Source organism: Equus caballus, chromosome 21 (genome assembly GCF_041296265.1).
Source record: "Equus caballus isolate H_3958 breed thoroughbred chromosome 21, TB-T2T, whole genome shotgun sequence".
NCBI lineage: Eukaryota > Metazoa > Chordata > Mammalia > Perissodactyla > Equidae > Equus > Equus caballus.
In genome coordinates, this window is record NC_091704.1 from 45,573,511 (window position 1) to 45,595,517 (window position 22,007).

Here is a 22,007-nt window from a genome sequence, read left to right on the forward strand (position 1 = left end):
AACAGTATGAGTCAGTGTTATCTGCAACACTCAGAGGGGCTATGAAGCAACAAAGGAGGCCTCTTCATTGCCAATGAGGTGATCCTGGCAGGCACCATTTGGCGAGTGTGGCTGAGGTGGATAAAGGTGTTAGCAGAGTCACCCAGCCCTCAGCCAGCTGTCCCCTGGGCCTCATGAAAGGGTCTCTGAGAGTGCAGAGTCTGGCTTTCTGTGCCCTGAAGACTCCTAGTGCTGCAAATACTCATCTTGTGGCCGTGGAGATAAACTAACCTCTATTTGGCAGTGTGGGCAAGTTCTGTGGAGACTCTATAAAATCATAAAGAGGTCTTTTATCTTAACCCAGGGTTAATTTTAAAGCCCATTTTGATGTGCATCTTTTAAAGTAATTTTATCCTGAGGAGAAATATACCTTGTTCATTGAAATGAAATCGTTGGAGCACTTAGGGGCATTGCTTCATCACCCTCAGGGAAAATCTTTAACGTGAATTAGTGGTATTGCATGCATCTGCCTGATTTTAGGTGAGGTGTCTGTGACTAGGTTTTCCCTTCATCATTTTTCCAATGGTCAACAGAAAAATCAGTGACAAGGTGAATGCATGGATCAATTGTGGTAGATCCATACAATGAATACTATGTGGAAATAAAAAGGAGTACAGTATTAGCACACAAAACATCCCTGAATCTCAAATAATTTTGCAGAATGAAAGAAGGCAGACAAAAGTGAGTCCATACTACATGACACCATTTATATAAAATTCTAGAAAATGCTAATAATGTCCAGTGATGGAAGGCAAGACAGTGGCTACCTGTGGTTGGAGGCAATGCAAGTAGGGACAGGAGAAAGGGATTACAAAGGGGCAGGAGGAAACTTCTGGTTTGACATACACACACACATGCACACACATGCACATATATACATATGTCAAATTTATTGTGGTGATGATTTCACAGATGTGTCTATACCGGCGTCAACACAAAATTGTACACTTTAAACAGGTGTAGTTTATGGTATATTTCAATAAAGCAAAAAAATGGTGGCTATTATTATGGTACATCCTTATTACTACTTCAAAGTTTCTTGAGGGCGCAGCTGATGTCCTGCCCTCCTTGATCTCAGGAGGTTACCAAAGAGCACTGGTAAATAGAGGAGCGGCCCTCTGAGACCAAGCAGGACCCCTGACACTCAGCTAGTCTCTGCCTCTGAGGAGGAGAACCCCAGCCCAAGCTGCTCACACGCTTTGGTTGAGCCCAATGGGTTAAGAGCATAGAAAGAGTGGAGCGAACTAGTCTCATAGACATTTCCTGGCACTTCCATCCTTTCCTGACATCACTCTCCATGAGAGAATTTCTAATCTGGTCAGATTTCAAGGACATTGGTTGAACTGCCTTTACTGGTGGGTGGAGTTATTTCTTAACTGGAAAAACTCAATCTTTGGTGTCTCTCTTCCATGTTTTTCTTCCATGTAGCTGAGTATGTGGAGCCAGGACTCTCCTCGCATCCTTTGCCCAGTTTGAACTAGTGAATCAGTCCTCCTTAAAGACTTTCTTCCCTTGATTTCAAATATACCGTGCTCTCTTGATTCTCCTCTTATTTTGCTGGCCAATCCTCAGTCTTCATTGCTGATTCTTGTTTATTTCCCAGAATTCCAAATATTGCAGTACCCTCAGTGTCTTAATTCGTTCAGTCTGCTATAACAAAAATACCATAGACCAGGTGTCTTATAAACAACAGAAATTTATTTCTCAGTGTTCTGGAGGCTGGGAAGTCCAAGATCAAGGTGCTGGCAGATTCAGTGTCTGGTGAGACCTGCTTCCTGGTTCATAAACAGCCATCTTCTTGCTCTGTCCTCACAGGGCAGAAGAGTTGAAGGAGCTCTCTGGGCTTTCCTTTATAAATGCACTAATTCCATGATGAGGGCTCTACTCTCATGACCTAATCGCCTCCCAAAGGCCTCACTCCTAATGACGTCACATTTGTGGTTAGGATTTCACATATGGTTCTGGGGGGGTGGGGGTGCAGCACATGCTATCAGTTTAGAGTGCCCAAACTTCAGTCCTCGTGTCTCTTTTTCTTCTCTGCCCCGTTTACTCAATAGGTAACCTTGTTTCATTTCATGGCTCTTAATATCTTCCATATACCTATGATGGCTTCCAAATGTTTCTGCTAAGGCAGTAGCACACAAAGGCTCCCTGACGCATTCCATCCCTAACTTCTTCCTTTTTTAGGTAGAATGAAATAAAGGGGCTGGTGCTTATGTGGTTCAGGACCAACAAGGACCAGCCCAATCATGATAACATCCACAGCTGCCAGCGTGGGTGTTTTTGTCCCAGATGAACAGAGGCCACCATACAACTTCTCCTTATTAGGCTTCTCTAATTTCCAATTCTATAGTGTCCCCACCATGTGTTAAGTTATTTTAAAGAATGAGAATGGACTGTTACATTTTATGTTTTGTATTTAGAAGCAATCTCAAACTTCCAGAAAAGTTGGAAGTGAAGTTAAAAAAAAATTTTGTGTTCTGAGTCATTTGAGAGTAAATTGTCAAGCAGATACCCCATCACCTCCAAATACTTTCATGTGTATCCCTAACAACCAAGGACATTCTTCTACATAACTACAATCTTCACAATCGGGAAATTGACAGTGGCACAATACCACCACCAGTCCTCGGTCCCCTTTCAAGTTTCACTAATTGTTCCAACAGTGTCTTTTGAAACAAAAGGACCCTATTCAGAATCGTGTGTTGCATTTAGTTGGCATATCTCTTTGGTCTCTGGAACAGTCTTTCAGTTTTTCTTTGGCTTTTATGGCCTTTTGAAGCGAAAAAGCCAGTTATTTTGTAGAATGTCCCTCGATTTTGGTTTGTCTGATGTTTCCTCATTATTACATTCAGGCTCTGTGTCTTTGGCAGAGACTTCACAGAAATGATGCTGTTCTCATTGAAGGCTATCAGATTTTGATTCTCCACATGACTGATTTTGTTTACTTTGTTAACTTGATTAAGGTGATATCTGCTAGGCTTCTCCACTCTAAAGTATTCTTTCGGACTTTATAATTAATAAGTATTTGGGAGGAGGTAATTTAAAGTTATATAAAGTTCATATTCCTCATCAACTTTCTACTCATTTATCTGCTTGTCTCAGTATGGATTTATAGATTCTTATTTTATAATATGACTAATAATTCATTACTGACAATATACATTTTTTTTGCTTAAACTTTCCTAGATTTGGCCAGTGGGAGCCCTTTCATGCTAGCTCTTCTCTCCTTTGGACATGCTCTCATCTTTCTTGGAGTTGTTCCTTTGTTTGTTTTGAGCAACAAAATGTTTCAGGCTCATCTTCTATTTTCCAAGCCTTAGTTCTGGAATCAGTCATTTCTCTAAGGAATCTTAGTTTCTTCTTTTTTAAAGATTGGCACCTGAGCTAACATCTGTTGCCAATCTTCTTCTTTTCTTTTCTTCTTCTCCCCAAAGCCCCCCAGTACATAGTTGTATATTGTAGTTGTGGTCCTGCTGATTGTGCTATGTGGGACACCGCCTCAGCATGGCCTGATGAGCAGTGCCATGTCTGCGCCCAGGATATGAACCAGTGAAACCCTGGGCTACCAAGTGGAGCACGTGAACTTAACCACTTGGACATCGGCTGGCCCCGGAGTCCTAGTTTCTTTTTTGGGATAACGGTATTAGAATCTGAGATTTGAGTGTCAGGTGTACTTATTGCTTTTGAGGGGTCCTTTCTCCAACATCCTCGAGTGGACTGACCTAGGGGATATATGTATGTACACACACATATACATAATATTTGTGCACAGTTGTATCTTTATTTCTGAATGCTTCTATATATATATCACTAACTCTAGGTTCATACCAATACCTTCAGTTTCAATTCCACACCGCAGGGTTCATTCTACTTTTCTCTCTTTTCATGTTAGTACTTCTTTTTACTGGCAGTGCGAAATTTGACTCCCCTTATCCTTGCTATGTTTACTTATTTGATCAATCTCCCCCTGTAATGTAACCAGTCTCCAATCGCCACCATCAGTTGCCACCATAAGCCCACCCCTTCTCACCCTACCAGTGTTTCAACATCCTGTCAGGACATCGCCTCTCAGGCGGATGCCCTCCTCACTCTGCTCGGTCTCTGATACCACACATTGGGCAGCTGTGCTACACAGACATCTTTTCATTGCTGCGGCTCTGACACCTTGCAACTGCCCACTCCCTGTTCCCCCTCACCCCACGTGGGCTCCCTCTGGCAGACCTCCCACGTGAATCTTCCCCCTACCAACTCAGTAAAGACTTGTTACATTTCATTCTGATTAGGCTTAAGACGATCTACAAACTGAAGTTAGTTTTAATTTACTGCAACATTTTGATCTCTTGCGAAGCATTTTCTCAGAGGTATGCTGTTTTCTTTCACCCGATAGTGTGTTTCATTAATCAAGAATCCATAGGCTTTTCAGGCAAGGCTTTCAAAGGGGCATTGTCATGACATCTTTCTTTAATTAAACTGATACAATGTCAGAAAAATGGTCCATAAGGCATCAACTTAATACAAAGCCAAGGAACTTTACAAAACCTGCAATAAATAGATTCCAGGGTCCTCAAGCTGAGCCCGGAAGGGAAACTCTCTGGGGCCTGGGGATGTACAGAGTGGGCAGTGCTGGTGACTGATCCAGTTACACAGTGAATACAATTGGGTGGAAGAATAAAAGTGCACCGACACTCCTGAGGGTTACAGATACTTACCCCCATCCTCCTTAAAGGACTGTGGAGAAGTTTAAAAGAAAATAGGACAAGCAGCAACGATATTTAAATACATGATTTTTGAAGATTATTCTTTTGACTTCCTGGTGGATTGCAGGTCTAACTACGCTTGAAAACCTCAGATGAAGACTTTTTCTCCTTTTCATCCTCTGACTTTGCTTAGGGAAACACCTTGCAAACTGTGAAATGTGATACAAGGATTTTTACTGTGAGGTGGTGCTTGTGGTATTCAGGCGGCGTGAACAGATGTGAAGTCTCCTTTTGTGGCATATTGATTTGTGATTCTTGGGGCTAACTCAGGGTTGTTACTTTTTTGGTTGCTGTCAGTTTCTTTTGTCTTTCCAGTGTTCGTGACAGCTCTGAAAAATACATTGAGCTATTTTTCCTTGAACTTCAGCCATCTCTTGTGCTTCTAAGAGTTTATTAGGAAAGTATGAATTTTTTAATGCCTTATTAGCCCATGAAACATAGGGAGCTCTTTGTGAGGCTTCTTAGATCTTTTGTTACAATTTGGATTTTTACGTGGAAAATACTTTATCGTAACGAACTAAACCACTATCCAAGACACTGTGATGATGTGGCTACATCAGTATTCTTGTCCCCTCCACTCTGTGGATGAGGATATAACAAGGAGTCTTAGGTAACACAGACCTATATTTGAATCTACTTAGTGGCTTGGTTAAGTTTCTTAACTTCTCTGAACTTCACTGCTTCATCCTGGGTTTCCCCTTCATAGTGATGTGATCCTAGGCAAGCAATGTAATCTTTCAGGGTCTGTTTCCCCATCTATAAAACAAGGATGATAGTAATCCTGACCAAATAGAGTTTTTGCGAAGATTAAGTAATGCAAGTAGAGTGTTTAGCACAGTGCCCAGTACACAGTCAGTGTGTAACACATGTTTGCTGTTCTCAGCTGGTATTCAACGCTGAGGTTTTACATGTTTTGTAGTCTTTCTTCAATGGCAGCGTATTTGGATCAGCTCTGGGATATTTGGAGACTATGGGGTGATTCACATTTCTGCTCTCTGTAGTGGACATATCAGGAAAGGTAGTTGGCTTTTTTTATTGCTACCAACCTTGGTCATCAAGAGGATTTTTTAAATCTTTTCCCAAGGTACCAGGTATAAAGATTTGAAAGGGCTGACAAAATACAAAGTTTCGGTGGGATTTTATAATTTTAATATTTCAGCCTCGGATGACCTCTGGGTGACAGATATTCCTGGTTTGGTCTCGAGAGTAGGTCAGGGAGAGAGGGTAAGCAGAATGCCATTAGAGTTGAAGAGGTTAAGAAACTGAGAGTCCAGAGTGTCCTGTGGATCATCTCTGATCCCCCTGATATTGTTGGGAGTCTGCAGTTTCCAGAGTTCGTTGGGCTCCTGTCTGCGAGACAGCTCTTCTCCAGGGCATGGATGCCAGGAGTGATCTCACCCTTCAGGTGAGACCTTGCTTCCTTTTAAAAGGAGAAAAAGAAAAAGAAGGAGGAAGAAGAGGAGGAGAAGGGCAAGCGAGAGGGGAAGAGGAAGAAAGGAAAAGAAACACAAAGAGTTCTAGCTCATAGTGGTTCTTCAATGCACTTGCAATTGCTTTTTTGTTGGGTCTTCATAACATTTCACCAGACGTATCTGTCTTATCTGAGTCTCTTTTGGACTCAACATGTGTTCCTCCTACCTAATCTTTATGTAACTAGAAAAGAGGCTCAGAGCAGTTCTATGTCCAGCCCATGATGGCCTAACATAAATGGTATGTTACCTGGCAAGGAGGACAAAGGTTGACGATGAATTAAGGTTGCTAATCAGCTGACTATAAAATAAAGAGATTATCCTGGATGATTTGCCTGGGCCCAATGTAATCACAAAGGTCCTTATAAATGGAAAAGGGACGAAAAAGGGATAGTGTCAGGATGATGTGATATGAGAGACTCAAGAGGCCTTTGCTAGCTTTGAAAATGGGGGAAGAGGGCCACGAGCCAAGGAATGTGGGCGGCTTCCAGAAGGTGGAAAATGCAAGAAAATGGATTTTCCCCTAGAGCCTCCAGAAAAGAATGCAGCTGTGCTAACACCTCCTTGATTGTGGCCAAGTGAGACCCATCTCAGACTTCTGACCTCCAGAACTGTAAGGTAATAAATCTGCGTTGTTCTAAGTTGCCAAGTGTATGGGAATTTGTAATGGCAACAGTAGAAAACTAATACAAGCCCCTTGAAATGCTGTGGTGTGTAGTTATCCAGCCTGAAGTCCTTCAGACTGCCCACCCAGACCTTTGAGGACCACCTGGCACTGTGGTCACTGCTTTGACTTGGCTGCCCCAGCCCTGCACAAGGTTGGATGAGTGGGCATCCCCAACCTCTCACTGAACACATACGGTTGGTTGGAAGCCATGGAGAACTAACATGGGGCCAAATTCCTCCTGAATGGAGTAAGGAGGCCTGTTTCAGCCCAGAGGTGCAAAATCTTGGCTGGATTATCCCAGCAGATGGTCGTCAGGATGCCTGGCAAGCTCCCTGCCTTGTGGCATTCCCTCAGTGTTATAAAGCTTGAGCTTTACATGGACGCCCCCTCCGTGGGCAGCCTGTGCTGGTGAACTGGAGAGACACTTGGACATCTTCTTGGGCTGACTTCCTTCTCCACTCTGCTGGTTTCCTTTCGGGTGAGTGGAGGTGGGCTAAGAAGAGTGGGGTTATGAAAGTAGAAAAGCACCGGAGAGACCTGAAGACCCAGAGTGGCTCTCAAGCGTTTGCTCTCCTCTCTTCTTTGTACAGACAAGGGACCGGTCCAGGGATGAACTAGAAGATTAGCTGAGCCCATTTCCCTTTGTGTGACTTGGCAAAGAGAAAAACTGCCTATTACTCTTTCAAATGGAAGTCCTAGCCTGTCCTGGAAGAGAATCCCAGAGACGTCTGGCTGGCTGAGGAGTGTTGGAAGAGCAATGTTAGGAAAAGTTCGGGAACTGGGAGGCGAACGGCAGGCAAGGGGGCAGCACTGAGCCGGGGAGGCTGAGGGAGCAGGGTCCCCTCTGCCCCATCTCTTGCTCAACGTTTTCCGCTTGTGTTTCGGCCGGTGAGGGGCTGGCCTGGGGGCCTCTTACTTGGAGTCCCGCCCAGGGTGGCTCTCCCGGGGCTCCCCTATTTGGCTTGCGTGGCCGGGCTCTGGGCGGGGCGGAGGAGCGCGGGGGTGTGCGTCCGGAGGAGGAAGATGCGCGGAGCTGGCTGCGAGGCCGGGCGAGGAAGGCAGAGGGGTGGGGATCTGGGGTGGGCTGCGCCCTCCCGCTCTGACCCGTTCCACACCCCGCGGAAAGCGGACTCTGTCAGCTGAATCACTCCCCCTTCAGGAGGCGGGAGGGGAAATAAAGGTAACTAGCCCCTTTCTGCTGAAAAAAAGCAAAGGGAGACCGTGGGTAGCTTTGCAGCCGCTCCCTCCCCACTCCTGGATCATGCACTCCTGCATCTTCCTCGGCCATAGGCGAGGACTTGATTTCTTGAGCTGAGAGCTAAACTTGTTGACTTTTCTTCTCCCCAACAACTGAATCATGCCATGTGCCCAGAGGAGCTGGCTTGCAAACCTCTCTGTTGTGGCTCAGCTTCTGAACTTTGGGGCTCTTTGCTATGGGAGACAACCTCTGCCGGGCCCGGTGCACTTCCCCGACAGGAGGCAAGGTTAGTGGCTTTTCTTTATTTCTTTTGAAAACCGTAGGGGTAAGAAGTGAGAGAAGTTAGTTGCTCCCTTTTCCCTTCCCCCACTCGCTGAACTGTGCAAAGCCGTTGGCCCAGTCGTAAGGAAATCTGGGCTGGGATCTCAGTAATATAGAATTCAGTGTTTAAGGTGATGGTTCTTCATTTCTTACCGCAAGGCGAGGATCCTGGTCTGTTTTACACCGATGATGCTGCAGAGGTAGCTGGTAACCACCCACTACCTCTCTCTTTTGTCTCCTCTGAATGCTGCACAGTTTTAGTCTCCTATTTTTGAGATGCTGATCACGGAAAAGGATTCTTTTTTAAAGTTCTAACTGGCCACTGGCAGTCACCGGGTGTTTCTAGTTAGTTTTAAACTTCTGCTCAGCGAAGGGGAAATATGATTCTGCCCTCCTGCTGAGGGAGCTTGGCTGTGTTTTGGTTTCCTGGAAAGATTTAGGGCTGTGTTTTAAAAATAACAATCCTTTTGGGGGAAAATTTACCCCCATAGGGGCTCGCCTTTCCTTGTCCTGCTTTGCTGATCACAGCTGGCTGCGTCTTTTTCTGGATTTCATGAAACTCATAAGCCGATAGAAAGCCCCGGAGGAGTTGCCATGGACAATTCGCTATTATTATTATCGTTATTTTTAAGCCTAACACCCTGAGCAGGGTGGTGCTGTTGCCTCTGCTTTTTTACTGGCCGTGCAAGGGTCAGAGACACTTGCCTGTTTGGTGAGTAGTTCATTGTGCCTCTGGGAGAAAATAGTCAGAGCAGCAGGAATGCTCTGTGTGGCTGGAGAATGTTCTATGTGCCAAGACTTCCAAGGCACTGTGTGTGTGTCAGCCCATGACAACAGCTCCTGGGGTGCAGGGACTATTGTTACTGTCCCTGTTTTACAAATGGGGAAGCTGAAGCTTGGGGAATTTACGGGCCTAGCTAATGTTGGAGCCAGGTTTCCATACCAGGTAGCCTGACCCCACAGGCCTGGCTTCTTATAATCAAGCAGCATTGCCTTATAGCAATAATGGGAACAACAAACACACACATACACACACACACACACACACACACACACGCATGCACGCGGAGCATTAGTTAGCATCAATTAAGTCTTGAGTTTGCTGATTGTGCTCAAGTCTTGGGAATCTTCCATAGTTTTCTGACCTCCTTTAATCCCCAAGACCATTTGGGTGTCAGACACCACCAGCTTGTCCTTGTTGAGGATTTCCATGCAGGGTTTTCTGCCTACGTTGCAGTTCAAATACTGCTGGAGAGATCACTTCGAGAGCTAGCAGAAGCGAGAGCTTGCTTTCCTTGGAAGCTGGAGCCTGCAAACACTGGGGTTAGATGTCAGTCAGTCAGCACTCACTTGTGTAAACGGTCCAGATATGATCTCCCACCCCCAAGTTTAAAATAGCCACGTTTGTTGTTCTTTGAAAAACAGCCCCTTTGTGAAAAGTCTCTTCTGCGGCAGCACAAACAAAGCCTGCGAGCACTTCCCAGGGCGTTTGGAGAAGATTTGGTTCAAAGACACACATTCTCCTGGGTTGGTTTTCAGCTCTGCTTGCTCCACATCTTTGTAAGGGAATTCAGCTTACTGTGAAGCCGACCGCGGGGCCTTGCTTTCTCCTCTCTGGACAGGGGGAGATGATTGTTCTGTGTGGGTACCTTCAGGGTTATGTGCTGACAGTAGTTGACATTGAACAATAGCTGTAAAGTGCTCTGAACTTATTAGTGATGCATAGATGTTTAGTTTTTTTTTTAATTAAGATTTTAAAAAGTTTTTCACCAAAATATTTGTTCTTAATCAGCTCACCAATGGATGTACAAGTAATCAACATTTCCTGCAAAGGAGAAATTTCTGAGCAGACTTCCATTTAGTAAACCAAGTTGAGAGAGATAGATAGAGGAGGGATGAGGTCAAACTAGTGAGGGAAGGAAATTCTAAGGCTTCCTGGGAATAGGATGACCTAGGTTTTTCCTCAAAATGACTTTCCTGCCGCTTCACAGTTAATCACTCTCCCTAGACTTCCATTTCCACTCCCACAACATTTTTGAATTGTACACAAATTCTGAACATTTAAACTTGCGTATTACTTCAGATATCATCTCTCCTATCCTTCTGATTTTTGATGAGGAATGGGAGACATAGATGATTAGTCTGTTAGTCAACATGTATTTATTGAGCACCAACTACATGCTACTTCACCAGAGGGGTGAAAGGACTTGCACAGGGCCCCACAGTTGGGCACACGTTCAGATCATAAGTAGCCATTAAGGTTCATTCTAGTTCTAATTGTCAGGAAGGAGCATGGAGATAAATCGAGTCCTTTCTGGGACTAGAAACAGTCATATTTGACAATCTCTGCCCAGTATTCTTTCCCCATCACTCACTTGGGATATATATGAATGTGAATGACTTCCACAAGGTTCCCAACCAAGTGATCAGAACAATGGGGAATATTAATCTTGCACACAACATAGGGCCTCTCTTCTACGGCCAATGATATCGTCTTAGGTTCCTTATTCTCTCTCCTGTTTATAAGTCACCAGTCACTTCTATGATCTCTTTTGCTCTTGACAACACCATAAAATCAATAGGGCAGGCACGGTGTCCCATGTTAGAGTTGTTCTCTGGGCTGTACAGGCTTGTGCAAGAATAGAAAGAATGTTGCAGTGTGTTTCAAGACAAATGTTATCATCATGTATTTATGCCATTTGCAAAAAATAACTTCAGCAAGGAGGAATTGATTTCAGATATTTTCTTAATGTCAGAAGAGACTTCACAGTTTTGATATTTTATTGTGTTAATTATAATAAGCAGTTATGGTCTGCAGTTAGTTATCATAGGGTTGGTGAGCAAATCCATCCTCTTGTGTTGTATCTTACGACTTCAGGGTGATCAACACAATTCTCCACATATGTAGTTTTCCATAATAAAAATACACTTGAAAGGTTATAACAACCTTGTGGAATAGAATTATGAAAATAAGCTTCTCACTATTACTGGAATTTCGTTGCCTTTTTTAGTAAGGAGTCAATTGTGTTCTAAGCTAGAAATAAATATAAAGAATAAGTATAGATTTAACCTAAACTTTATGAAACTGGCAGCTAAATATCTTCTCAGCTCTCTCCTTTCTTTCTAAGCGGAGAGTAGAAGATCACTTGGTGTTTTGTATTTTCAAAATTGCTGGTGCCAACAGAGTTCACTTGAAGTTTTTCATGAAGTATCATTGAAGTTTGTGGCTAAGGATTTCAAATCTAATTTTGAACAAGGCAAATCAAAAATATTTGGGGCCTATAACGTATTTCCATAAGCCCTAGTGCGGATTGTGATGTGATAATGTGTCTCAGCCCCTCCTCACAGCCTTGTTGACGCCCCACCTTGACCTCTGGTTCTCAGCGGTAGACCATCGAGAAGCAATGAGGGCAGAGGTTAGAAGGATGGGGTCAGGTTGCCCCAGCATGAATCTTTGCCCCTCTTTATCGTCTTTTTATAGAGGTGGGAGTGAAGGGTAAGATGAGGGACACTGTTAACAATACCTGCCCCGGACAACTGTGAGGGTTAGACCAGACCAAGTTGGTACACTCTATGCTTGACCATAGAAATGTACTTGTTGATATAATGCTGTGCTTGACCATAGAAATGGTAAACATTAGGAGCTATTATTATTTCCTGAAGTCTTAATTCTCCATCCCTGTCCTATTGCCTCTGAGCTCTACTTTCCATCGGTCAAGATTATAACTAGCTAATCTTTGGACTAATCACCTACTGAGGGAAGCGAAGGTGAATGCTGGCTTCTCCCCTGTCTCTGCTTGGGGGTTGCACATGTGCCTGGCCAAGGGATCCTGGTAGCCAAGTTTCTCTTTCTAATGCCCACGGAGGCTAGTGTTTGGGTAGTGAGCGCTGTTTGTCAACACTGTGCTAAATCTATGACGTATATTAATACATTGGATCCTCACAACCACCCTAGGAGGCAGATACTATTATCATTACACCCATTATATAGGTGAAGCAACTGCAGGTGGGCCGCCCACATAAACCACATTCAGCAAGTGGCCTTCTGCTTCTCTCCACTCCCGTAGGCTGACACGGCTTGGCTGTCTCCTTTGCAATCAAATCAAGAGAGAATACTGGTCGTCTCTCCCGTTGCTCTGCCTGATAAAGAGGCAATTATTATCTCTATTGACTGCTGAGCGAATTGAGGTCCCTTAATAAGTCAAGAGTTCTTTCCTTGTCAGATCATCCTCCCCAGGGGCAGTGCTAAGGCCTCTCCTCTGTTACACTCTCTGCCAAGTGCAACTGCTTATGTGTGTGAAGTGTGGTGGCTAAGAACATGCTTTTGAAATAGGAAGCACAGGACTTTAATCCAAGGAAATGTTGCATATTGGCTCTGTGACCTCTCTTAGACTTAGTATCTTTGTCTATGAAATGATGATAATAACAGAATCTATATCATGGGGTCATTGTGAGTATTGAATGAGAGGACACTTATGGTACCTGGCTCAGAGCAAGTGCTCAGTAGATGGCTACATGATTATTTTCATTATATATACATACATATATATATATATATATATATATATGTATATATAAATATTTTTTTTTGAAGAGGAAAACTGGCCCTGAGCTAATATTTGTTACCAATCTTCCTCTTTTTTGCTTGAGGAAGATTGTCCCTGAGCTAACATCTGTGCCAGTTTTCCTGCATTTTGTATGTGGGGCACCACCACAATGTGGCTTGATAAGCAGTGTATAGGTCTGTGCCCAGGATCTGAACCTGCAAACCCCAGGCAACCAAAGTGGAGCATGTGAACTTAACCACAAAGCCACCAGGCTGGCCCGTATCATTATATTGTTATACATCTGGCTTATGCTGCTTTCTTAACAACTCTTTAGATCAAAAGCAATGGGGTCAAAAGCTGTAAATTTATTTATAGAATTTATTTATAAAATATTTTATTCTTTGGGCAATAAGTGCTGGGACTTAGGCAAGCTTTTGTCTCGTTTTATATTTTCAAAAATCGTGTTTAGTTCTTTGAGATGAATCTTCAGAGAGAGGCCCTCTAAAGGGTGTAAGAGCTTCTCTTATAGGAGTCAGCATCTGGACATTGACTGCACACGGGGGTGGCAAGATGATGGCCCTACTGAGTGGAATAAGACTTTTTCTGCCCCTAACTTTCCTCCACTGCTCCAACCCTGGAGAAGCCAGAGACATTATTGTGAATAGTAGAAGGAAGAGCAACATGGGAGAAATTCTGTAGAAGCCAACCCCCTCTGCCCCACCCAACCTGGCCATTCCTCTTCTGAGGTCTGAACTTGGAAGGGCAGTACAGCTCTGGTACTACGTAGGCCCAGAGATTCCTTGGGGAGTGGGCAGTACAGAGGACTCAGTCAATTTGACTCCTAGTTCATGGCACACTAGCATCATTAATTTGTGCAAAACCCCTTTCTTATATTATTTATTTATCCATTTTTGTCCCTATACCCCACTCCCATTCCTCCTCACAGAAAACCATTTTGATGGGTTCCATATGTATTTTTTGTTCAAGTATGTTCTGGCAAACTTTGTATTATTGTTTTTGTGTGCATGTATTTCCCATTAATGTAAAAGGCTCTGTATTAACTTGTTGTGTTCTTTATTTCTCATTGAGCACTGTTTTGAAGATTTGTCCTCAAACATCAAAATGAGGAGGCAGTGGTGGGGATTTAAATTTAAGTCAGAAGGTGCATGCGTTCTGGTGTGTGGAAGGAACAAGTGTTCCTATCTTGCTTTTTTTTGGTTTGTTTTTTAGGAAAAGTAGCACTGAGCTAACATCTGCCACCAATCCTCATCTTTTTTTGCTGAGGGAGAGTGGCCCCAAGGTAGCATTTGTGCCCATCTTCCTCTATTTTATATATGGGATGTCTGCCACAGCATGGCTTGATCAGCTATGTGTAGGTCCACGCCTGGGATCTGAACTGGCAAACCCCCCAGCCGCCAAAGCGGAGCACAAACTTAACCACTATGCCATCAGGCCAGCCCATCTTGCATTTTTAAATTCAAGGCCCTGCCAGAATACTAAATAAATGGCCGTTTTCATATTTTGAGCCCATGCCTCGGATCCTAATGCGTTTGCTTACCATTTTATTTTGTATATATTGTAAAGATAGAAAAGAATCACCCAAGCGCCTTTAAGCATTCTTTCCTACATTATGGAACACTTATGCTGTAATTGGTTCGAGGTTTGTCACAGTGTATATGATGAGTTTGCTGTGTTTTTGCATTTTTGCTCCAACCTGATTTAACAGGAAGTTTCTAAGGCGTTTAATCTCCTTATGATAAACAGTGAAATTCTGTGATTTGTATTAATGAATTCTGGACTGGAAATGCCCTTTTTCATCATACTGACTTTGCCCTTTCCTAACAGTATTCCTCGTGAATTAATTCTCATCTTAATTTGTCTTTGGTAAAACATCTGACATCCAGAGTTGTGCCTTAGTGTCAACTCACACTGCCATGTCTCATCAAGGAGGGAGCCACATGTCAAATCGAGTTGAGGGAGTTTAATGTTGCCAGTATTTGTGTGGTGGGCAGGGTCTAAACTTCAAGGCAACAGTGGGGTTTTGCAATCAAGAAGCTAAAATCTAAGTTCCAAACGGGAGTGCATTTGCCTTGCTACAGACTCGGCAGAGATCTCTCTCAGTTTTATTCTGTGTCTCCTTTTCTTTCAGAGCATTTTATCAAGGCCCTGCCAGAATACCACGTGGTGGCTCCTGTCCGAGTAGATGCGAGTGGGCATTTTCTATCCTATGGGTTGCACCATCCTATCAGCAGCAGCAGGAGGAAGAGAGATCTGGGTGGCCCAGAGGACCAGGTGTACTACAGAATTTCACATGAGGAGAAGGACCTGTTTTTTAACTTGACGGTCAATCAGGGATTTCTTTCCAAAAGCTACATCGTAGAGAGGAGATATGGGAACCTCTCCCATGTTAAGATGGTGGCTTCCTCGGGCCCGCCCTGCCATCTCAGGGGCACGGTTCTGCAGCAGGGCACCAGAATCGGGACAGCTGCCCTCAGTGCCTGCCATGGACTGGTGAGTGCCTGGGTCCATCACGTTCCTCCTCTGCGCCCCGGCCCCTACTGTCTTGGACTGCACACTCACTGCCAACGGGTTCACAGACACATTCAACACATGCAAATTAAGCACTTGTGATGTGCCTGGTTCTGGCCTCCAAATGGGCTGGGGAGAAAGTGCATAAAACAAAATTCGATCGATCTGGGAGGTACAGAGTAAGGGCACTGAGGGCTCAGAGCAGGGAGAACTTCAACCAGGAACACTGGGGGAGGAGGAGGGGAATTGAGTCTTCAACCTCTGAGCTAGCTCTGAGGGTGTTGGTGCCTGACTGGCTGGCCAGCCCCTTTCGAGTTGGGAAAATCTGGATTTGGACTGAGTGAGAGGCTTACTAGTAATGATAGTGGCGTCAGCAATGGCTATGATATAATAGTTGACAATGTATACTTCATAGTCAGACTTCATGTGGGACCTTGGGCTGTCAGTTGATCCCTTTGTACCTCTGTTTTCTCATCTGTAAAATGGAGATAATGGTAGTACCCATCTCAGAGAGCAGGGGTTGGCAAACTGTGGCCCACGGGCCAAATCTGGACTGCCTCTTGTTTTTATAACTAAAGTTTTATTCATACGCAGATATGCCCACGTGTTTATTGTCTATGGCCACTTTCACTTTCAAACTACAACAGCAGAGCTGAGTAGTTGTGTTAAGAACCGTATGGCCCATGAGGCACAAAAGATTGCTACCTGGCCTTTACAGAAAAAGTTTGCTGATCTCTTTAATAGAGTATGGTGAGAATTAAATGGATTAATGTATATAAAAATCTTAGAAGAGTGTTTAGTAAATAATAGACACTCAATGAATGTCTCTTCATATTCAATAATAATGGCAGCTGTTATTATTATTTTCCATGTTTCTAATATGCCAGGCACTGGATTGTGTGGTTTATGATGTGGTTTATGTGCATTGTTTTCTTTTCCTCTCCCCCTCCATTTTTGTTATTTTTTAGTAGATGAGGAAGCTTGGAGATGTTGAATAACTTTACTGCACAGCTGATTTGAGCCCGAGTCTTTCCACTATCACGTGCTACATCTCAAAATGTGACCAAGCTTATTTTTCAAAATTTAAACCAGTGTTGAAAATAAAAGAGATCCCTTTGTTCCCTCTTCTTTCTAGCACCAAGAACAGTGACAGCCCCACTGGCAACTGCGTGGCAAACAATGCTTAGGAATTATGCTGAGGTTTTGTCTTGCTCGAGTAGGGGGCAGGCACCAGCGCTAAGAGAGTGTGCTTAGAGAGTGACTGCAGTTGGAGACATTCCAGAGTCCTGGGGGCAGTGAGGGCGGAGCCTGGGGTATTGGCCTTGGCGCCCGTGCCAGGGCTGGTTTGCTGAGCAAAACCACTCAGTAGAGTTCGCATTCCTACAGATGGCCCTCGTCCCGAATCCTCCATCGTTACTGCCAGTTAGATGAGAATCCTGCTCTTCCTGATTTAGGATTCTGTTTATCTTCTACTTGTATAGTTTGTCTCTGTTAGAACATGTAGGACAATTAGTGTAAAACATTGTACAACAGTTTAAATGTAGCAAGAAAGTTCAATTTTCTGAAGGACCTCTGGGATGTCTCATTTTGTACAATACAATAGTCCCCCCTTATCCATGGGGGATATATTCCAAAACCCCCAGTGGATGCCTGAAGCCATGGATAGTACCAAACCCTATATATACTATGCTTTTTCCAAACATACAAAGATATGAGAAAGTTTAACTTAGACATTAGGCTCAGTAAGAGATTAACAACAATAAGTAACAGTAAAATAGAACAATTATAATAACGTACTGTAATAATTTTTTCTTTCCTTATTAAATGGAGAACTTTCACCTTTTCACTTGAGGGAAGCACTTTCCAGCTTCTCTTTGGAATCCTCAAATTGCCAGCATCACTGCTCTTGTGCTTTGGTACCATTATTAAGTAAAGTAAGAGTGACTTGAACACAAGCACCGTGATACCGTGACAATTGACCTGATAACCTGGACGACTACCAAGTAACTAGTGGGTGGGTAGCATATACAATGTTGATACACGCTGGACAAAGGTATGATTCTTGTCCTGGGTGGGACAGAGTGGGATGGTGAGAGATTTCATTATACTACTCAAATGGTGGGCAATTTAAAGCTTATGAATTGTTTATTTCTGGAATTTTCCTTTTAGCATTTTTGGACCACAGGTAACTGAAACTGCAGAAAGGGAAACTGAGGATAAGGGAGGACTACTGTAACAGAAAGTCTTGCCTTGCCTTTTTCTGTAAATGTGGATTTTCATATGTAGGTATTTATCATTTCCCCCTTGTTGGATCATAAAGGACACAAAATCAAGGGTGATGCCCTATTTCTTTCTTCTTCTCCCCACGCCTCATGCGGTGCTTTGTTGTACCGGGGAATGCCTCTTGTCTCCATGGTCCTCATCCTCTGGGCTTGCTCTGGGTTCATGTCACATTTTCCCTTTGCAATCCTTGCCTTGTTTCTATGAGACAACCCTGGAAGCATCAGTGGCACCTGATCCTCTATGACCAGGGAGCAGAAGATGGAGCCCTTTTTCTGCAAGGACAGGCACATAGGCATGAAGTGACCCATTAGACAAACATACAAGGCCACACTATTCCATAGAACAGTAACGTGGGAACCCACGTCTACTCATTAACGTGCAAACCATCATCATGCTTATAAAATCCCAGAAAGTTTAAACACTGGTGCCTTTCTGTGGGCTAGGACCCACAGAGGGTGTGGCCTGGACCCCATAGAATCAACATCCCCTGGGAGCTCACTAAAAAGGCAAATTCATGGGCTCTGCTCCAGACCTAGTGCATCAGAATCTCTGGGGGTGGGCAGAAACCTACTGAGTGGGTTTTAACAGCTTCAATGAGATATAATTCACTTACATACAGCTTACCCACTTAAAGTGTCTAATTCAATGGCTTTAAATATATTCCAGAGTTGTGCAACCATCCCCACAATACATTTTAGAACATTCTCATTAGCTCCAGAAGAACCCCCTTGGCAGTCACCCTCCAATGCCCCCATCTCTGCTAGTCTTTGGAACCACTTGTCTACTTTCGGTCTCTACTATGTGCCTATCTGAAGCCTTGGTTTTATTAGGCTTTCCAGGAGATTCTGATGCTCACTGAAGTTTGAGAAGTGCTGGACTAGAGTAGTCATTCTTAAGCCTGGCTGAACATTAGGATCAACTCAGGAGCTTTAAAAAAGTACCCATGCCCTGACCCCACCTCCTAGATGTTCTGATTTAACTGGTCTGAGGGTGGAGCCCAGGCATCAGTATTTTTAAAGCTCCCTAAGAGATTCTAATGTGCAGTAGGTGTTGCCAGCCACTGGGTCAGCGTGTATTATTAAGTGGCAGTATTAGTCAATGTTACTCTAAAGTAGCAGCTCTTTCCAGGGGATTCTAGAGTGTAGCCCATGCTGAGAACTGCTGCTCAATTGCTCCCTACTTTCATCTTCTGTTTTCTAGGGGATATTGCCTCCTGTGTAGCATTAGTCCAGGCTTGGGAATAGAATAGTGGGAGCTTTTCAATTTCAAATGGCCCCAGGGAGCAGCAAGAACCACCACGTGGCATTTTCAGGTAGAGATTTCAGATTTATACTAAGTAGAGGAGCTCAAAGGAGCCAGTAATGGATTCGTGTGGTAGCCAAGATTATGGAAAAGTTTTAGATCCAAATCATTGAATAAATTTGCCGGAAGAACCAGTCCGCTGGAATTATTTTGGAGCCCTTTACACGTAATTGGACAGTTAATGGATGGTTATAAAATAAGGTGCCAAAAGCCCAATGAATTTCTTTTCTTTCTGTGAGCACACAAGCTGGCTGGCTTCAAGTTCATTTGCTTACCTACAGTGGTCTTAGTCAAAAGGACAGTGGTTGGACTCGTGTCTGATTTCTCCTGATCACTTGTCTGGGGTCTGACCTCCAGGATATTTACTTTTCCTTTCACCCAGGGATGACCCCACACTTGGATTCAGAGGATGGCTGGGTTAGGGGATATTGGCTCTAAGCCTCCCACCACTCCTAGGGACAGAGGTGGCATTTGGGAAGGCTTTCTGAGGAAGGAAATGCTCTCATGTGGAGCAGGACATCTGCTTCTCATTCCTGTGGCTCAGGGCTGGCATATACTTTGCTTCACATGTGGTCATCCTAATGTTGGGGCCTGTGTCCTCTTGGAGTTGTCTATAATTTGAGGTTCATTTATTCTCCCTAGGAGCAGACTCAGATGGTTGCAAACCGAAAACCCAAGAAAGGTCACCTATGGCAAGGTGTGATAACCTCCTTCCTCCGTTTAATATCCTCTCACACAACTCTGGTGCTCCCTTCTTGGAGGCTGCTTTCAGACTGAGTCAGCCCATGTCCCTGGCTCAGCAGCTCCTTCTCTGTCGTCTCCATTTTCACCACCCTTTTCCCCTCAATGCTTTTTTTTGAGGAATATTAGCCCTGAGCTAACATCTGCTGCCAATCCTCCTCTTTTTGCTGAGGAAGGCTGGCTCTGAGCCAACATCCATGCCAATCTTCCTCTACTTTATATGTGGGACGCCTACCACAGCATGGCGTGTCAAGCGGTGCCATGTCCGCACTCGGAATCTGAACCGGCGAACCCCGGGCTGCCGAGAAGCGGAATGTGTGAACTTAACCTCTGTGCCACTGGGCCAGCCCCACCTCAATGCTTTTATAGCTTTGAAGCTATGGAATTTGTTTCTTTTGAACAATGTAGTTGATTTGTTCCATTCTAAGTTCTTTGATGGAGAAACTGTGTTCTTTAATCAATCAGACTCCGAATGCATCCTCAGTGGGAGTTGTTACCTGTGAGAATCCCGTTGGGGTGGTTTTGGACTGCTGTTGCCAGAGGCCCTACAGGATTTGTTCCAGGCTAATTTGTTGTTAGTAGTTCCATTTAAATTTCTGCACTGGGAGGATAGTGCAAAATGTTAGACTTCACACCTCTGCATGATACAGGGGTTCTGATTCTTCATGGGGTACCCTACTTCCAAAGGGCTTGGTCTAAGTGCCCATCACCTGGACTGTGTACCTGAGTCAGTAAACAAATATTTTAAATTCTTGTTCACAGTCAGGGACAGTATTTCTCAGCTCAGACTTTATTAAAATGAATCTGGTTCTTGTCTCCATCCTAAACCCTAGCCTCATTTCCAGCCCCTGCTGGGGAATTAAATCCTTAAATTTAATCTGAGTAGCTGTCATGGCTCTCTGAGGGCCATTCAGCTTCAAATCGCCCTCAATTCTCTTTTCCTTTCCCTTTTGGCACATTGAGATTTCCTTTCTTGCTTTGAGCTCAACTATGGGTTAAAATTTTGAAAGAGATATTATTTTTAGGAGTTTTTTTTGTTTAGCTTCTTATTTTGAGATAGTTGTAGATTCATGTGTAGTTGTAAGAAATAATACAGAAAGGTTCCACGTACCCTTTACCCAGTTCCCTCCCAATGGTAACATCTTGCAAAATTACTTGCAAAATATCATAGCCAAGATTTTTACATTTCCATCACAAGACCCCTGGCATTTCCATCACAACAGTTCCTTATGTTGTCCTTTTATAGCCACACCCATTTCTTTCCTGCCCCCATCCCCTCATGTTTATATTTTATGTTTAAGTTCATGATCCATTTTGAGTTAACTTTTATATAAAGTGGGAGACTTAGGCAAAGGTTCATTCCCTTTCTTTCTTTCTTTTTCTTTCTTTGTTTTGCCTATGGATGTCCAATTGCTCCAATACCATTTTTTTTAAAAAGCTACTTTTCCTCTATTGAATTGCTTCTGCACTTGTCAAAAATCGGTTGGACATGTTTTTGTGAGTCTGTTTCTGAATTTTACGTTCTATTCCCCCAATGAAATCTTAATTGCTATAGCTATATAATTAGTTTTGAAATCAGGTAGACTGACTCCTCCCATTTTATCCTTCTTTTGCAAAGTTGTTTTAATAAGTCTAGTTTGTTTGCCTTTCCAAATAAATTTTAGCATAATCTGATTACAAAAAACTTCCTGGGATTTTGATAAGAATTGTATTAAACCTATATATTAGTTTGGGAGAATTGACAATTGCTATGTTTAGTCTTCCAATCCATGAACATGGTAGGTCCCTTCCAGTTCTGCCCACGAGACCTATCTAGGTTGACTGGTGGAACTGAAAGGTCCTTGATGCTTGGTCCTCCCTCCTTCCAAAGGAGAGAATTATATGCCTCCTTGGGAGGAATTCTAAATGCCACTCTAATGGCAATTCTCACTGGAAATCTCTCAGCCCATTACCCTCATATGTATCACCCCATGGGTGGGCTGTCCTTGTGGGCTGGCAGGCCTATCCCACCTATGGGGTTGTTGTGGTGAAAAGAGAATGAGGCACTTAAGTAGACTCCAATAATAGCCTTGTATTTTTTTTTTTTTTTCATTCTCTGTGTCAGAGGATTTATTTGGGGAAAAATTAGTGAAACTATTTTTCAAATTTGTT

The 22,007-nt window shown here is 43.6% G+C and overlaps 1 protein-coding gene across 2 annotated transcripts in view; it reads left to right on the top strand.

The window, feature by feature from the left end:
• Window positions 1-7,747: 7,747 nt before the first annotated feature.
• The window catches only part of ADAMTS12 (ADAM metallopeptidase with thrombospondin type 1 motif 12), a 314,813-nt gene continuing 300,553 nt past the window's right edge, over window positions 7,748-22,007 (top strand). For both annotated transcript variants that reach the window (XM_001498142.6, XM_070246349.1), the window contains exons 1-2: window positions 7,748-8,419; window positions 15,151-15,512. In XM_001498142.6, the coding sequence (XP_001498192.3) occupies window positions 8,293-8,419; window positions 15,151-15,512 (489 nt within the window). In that variant the 5' untranslated portion in view covers window positions 7,748-8,292. The remainder of the gene's footprint in view (window positions 8,420-15,150; window positions 15,513-22,007) is intronic.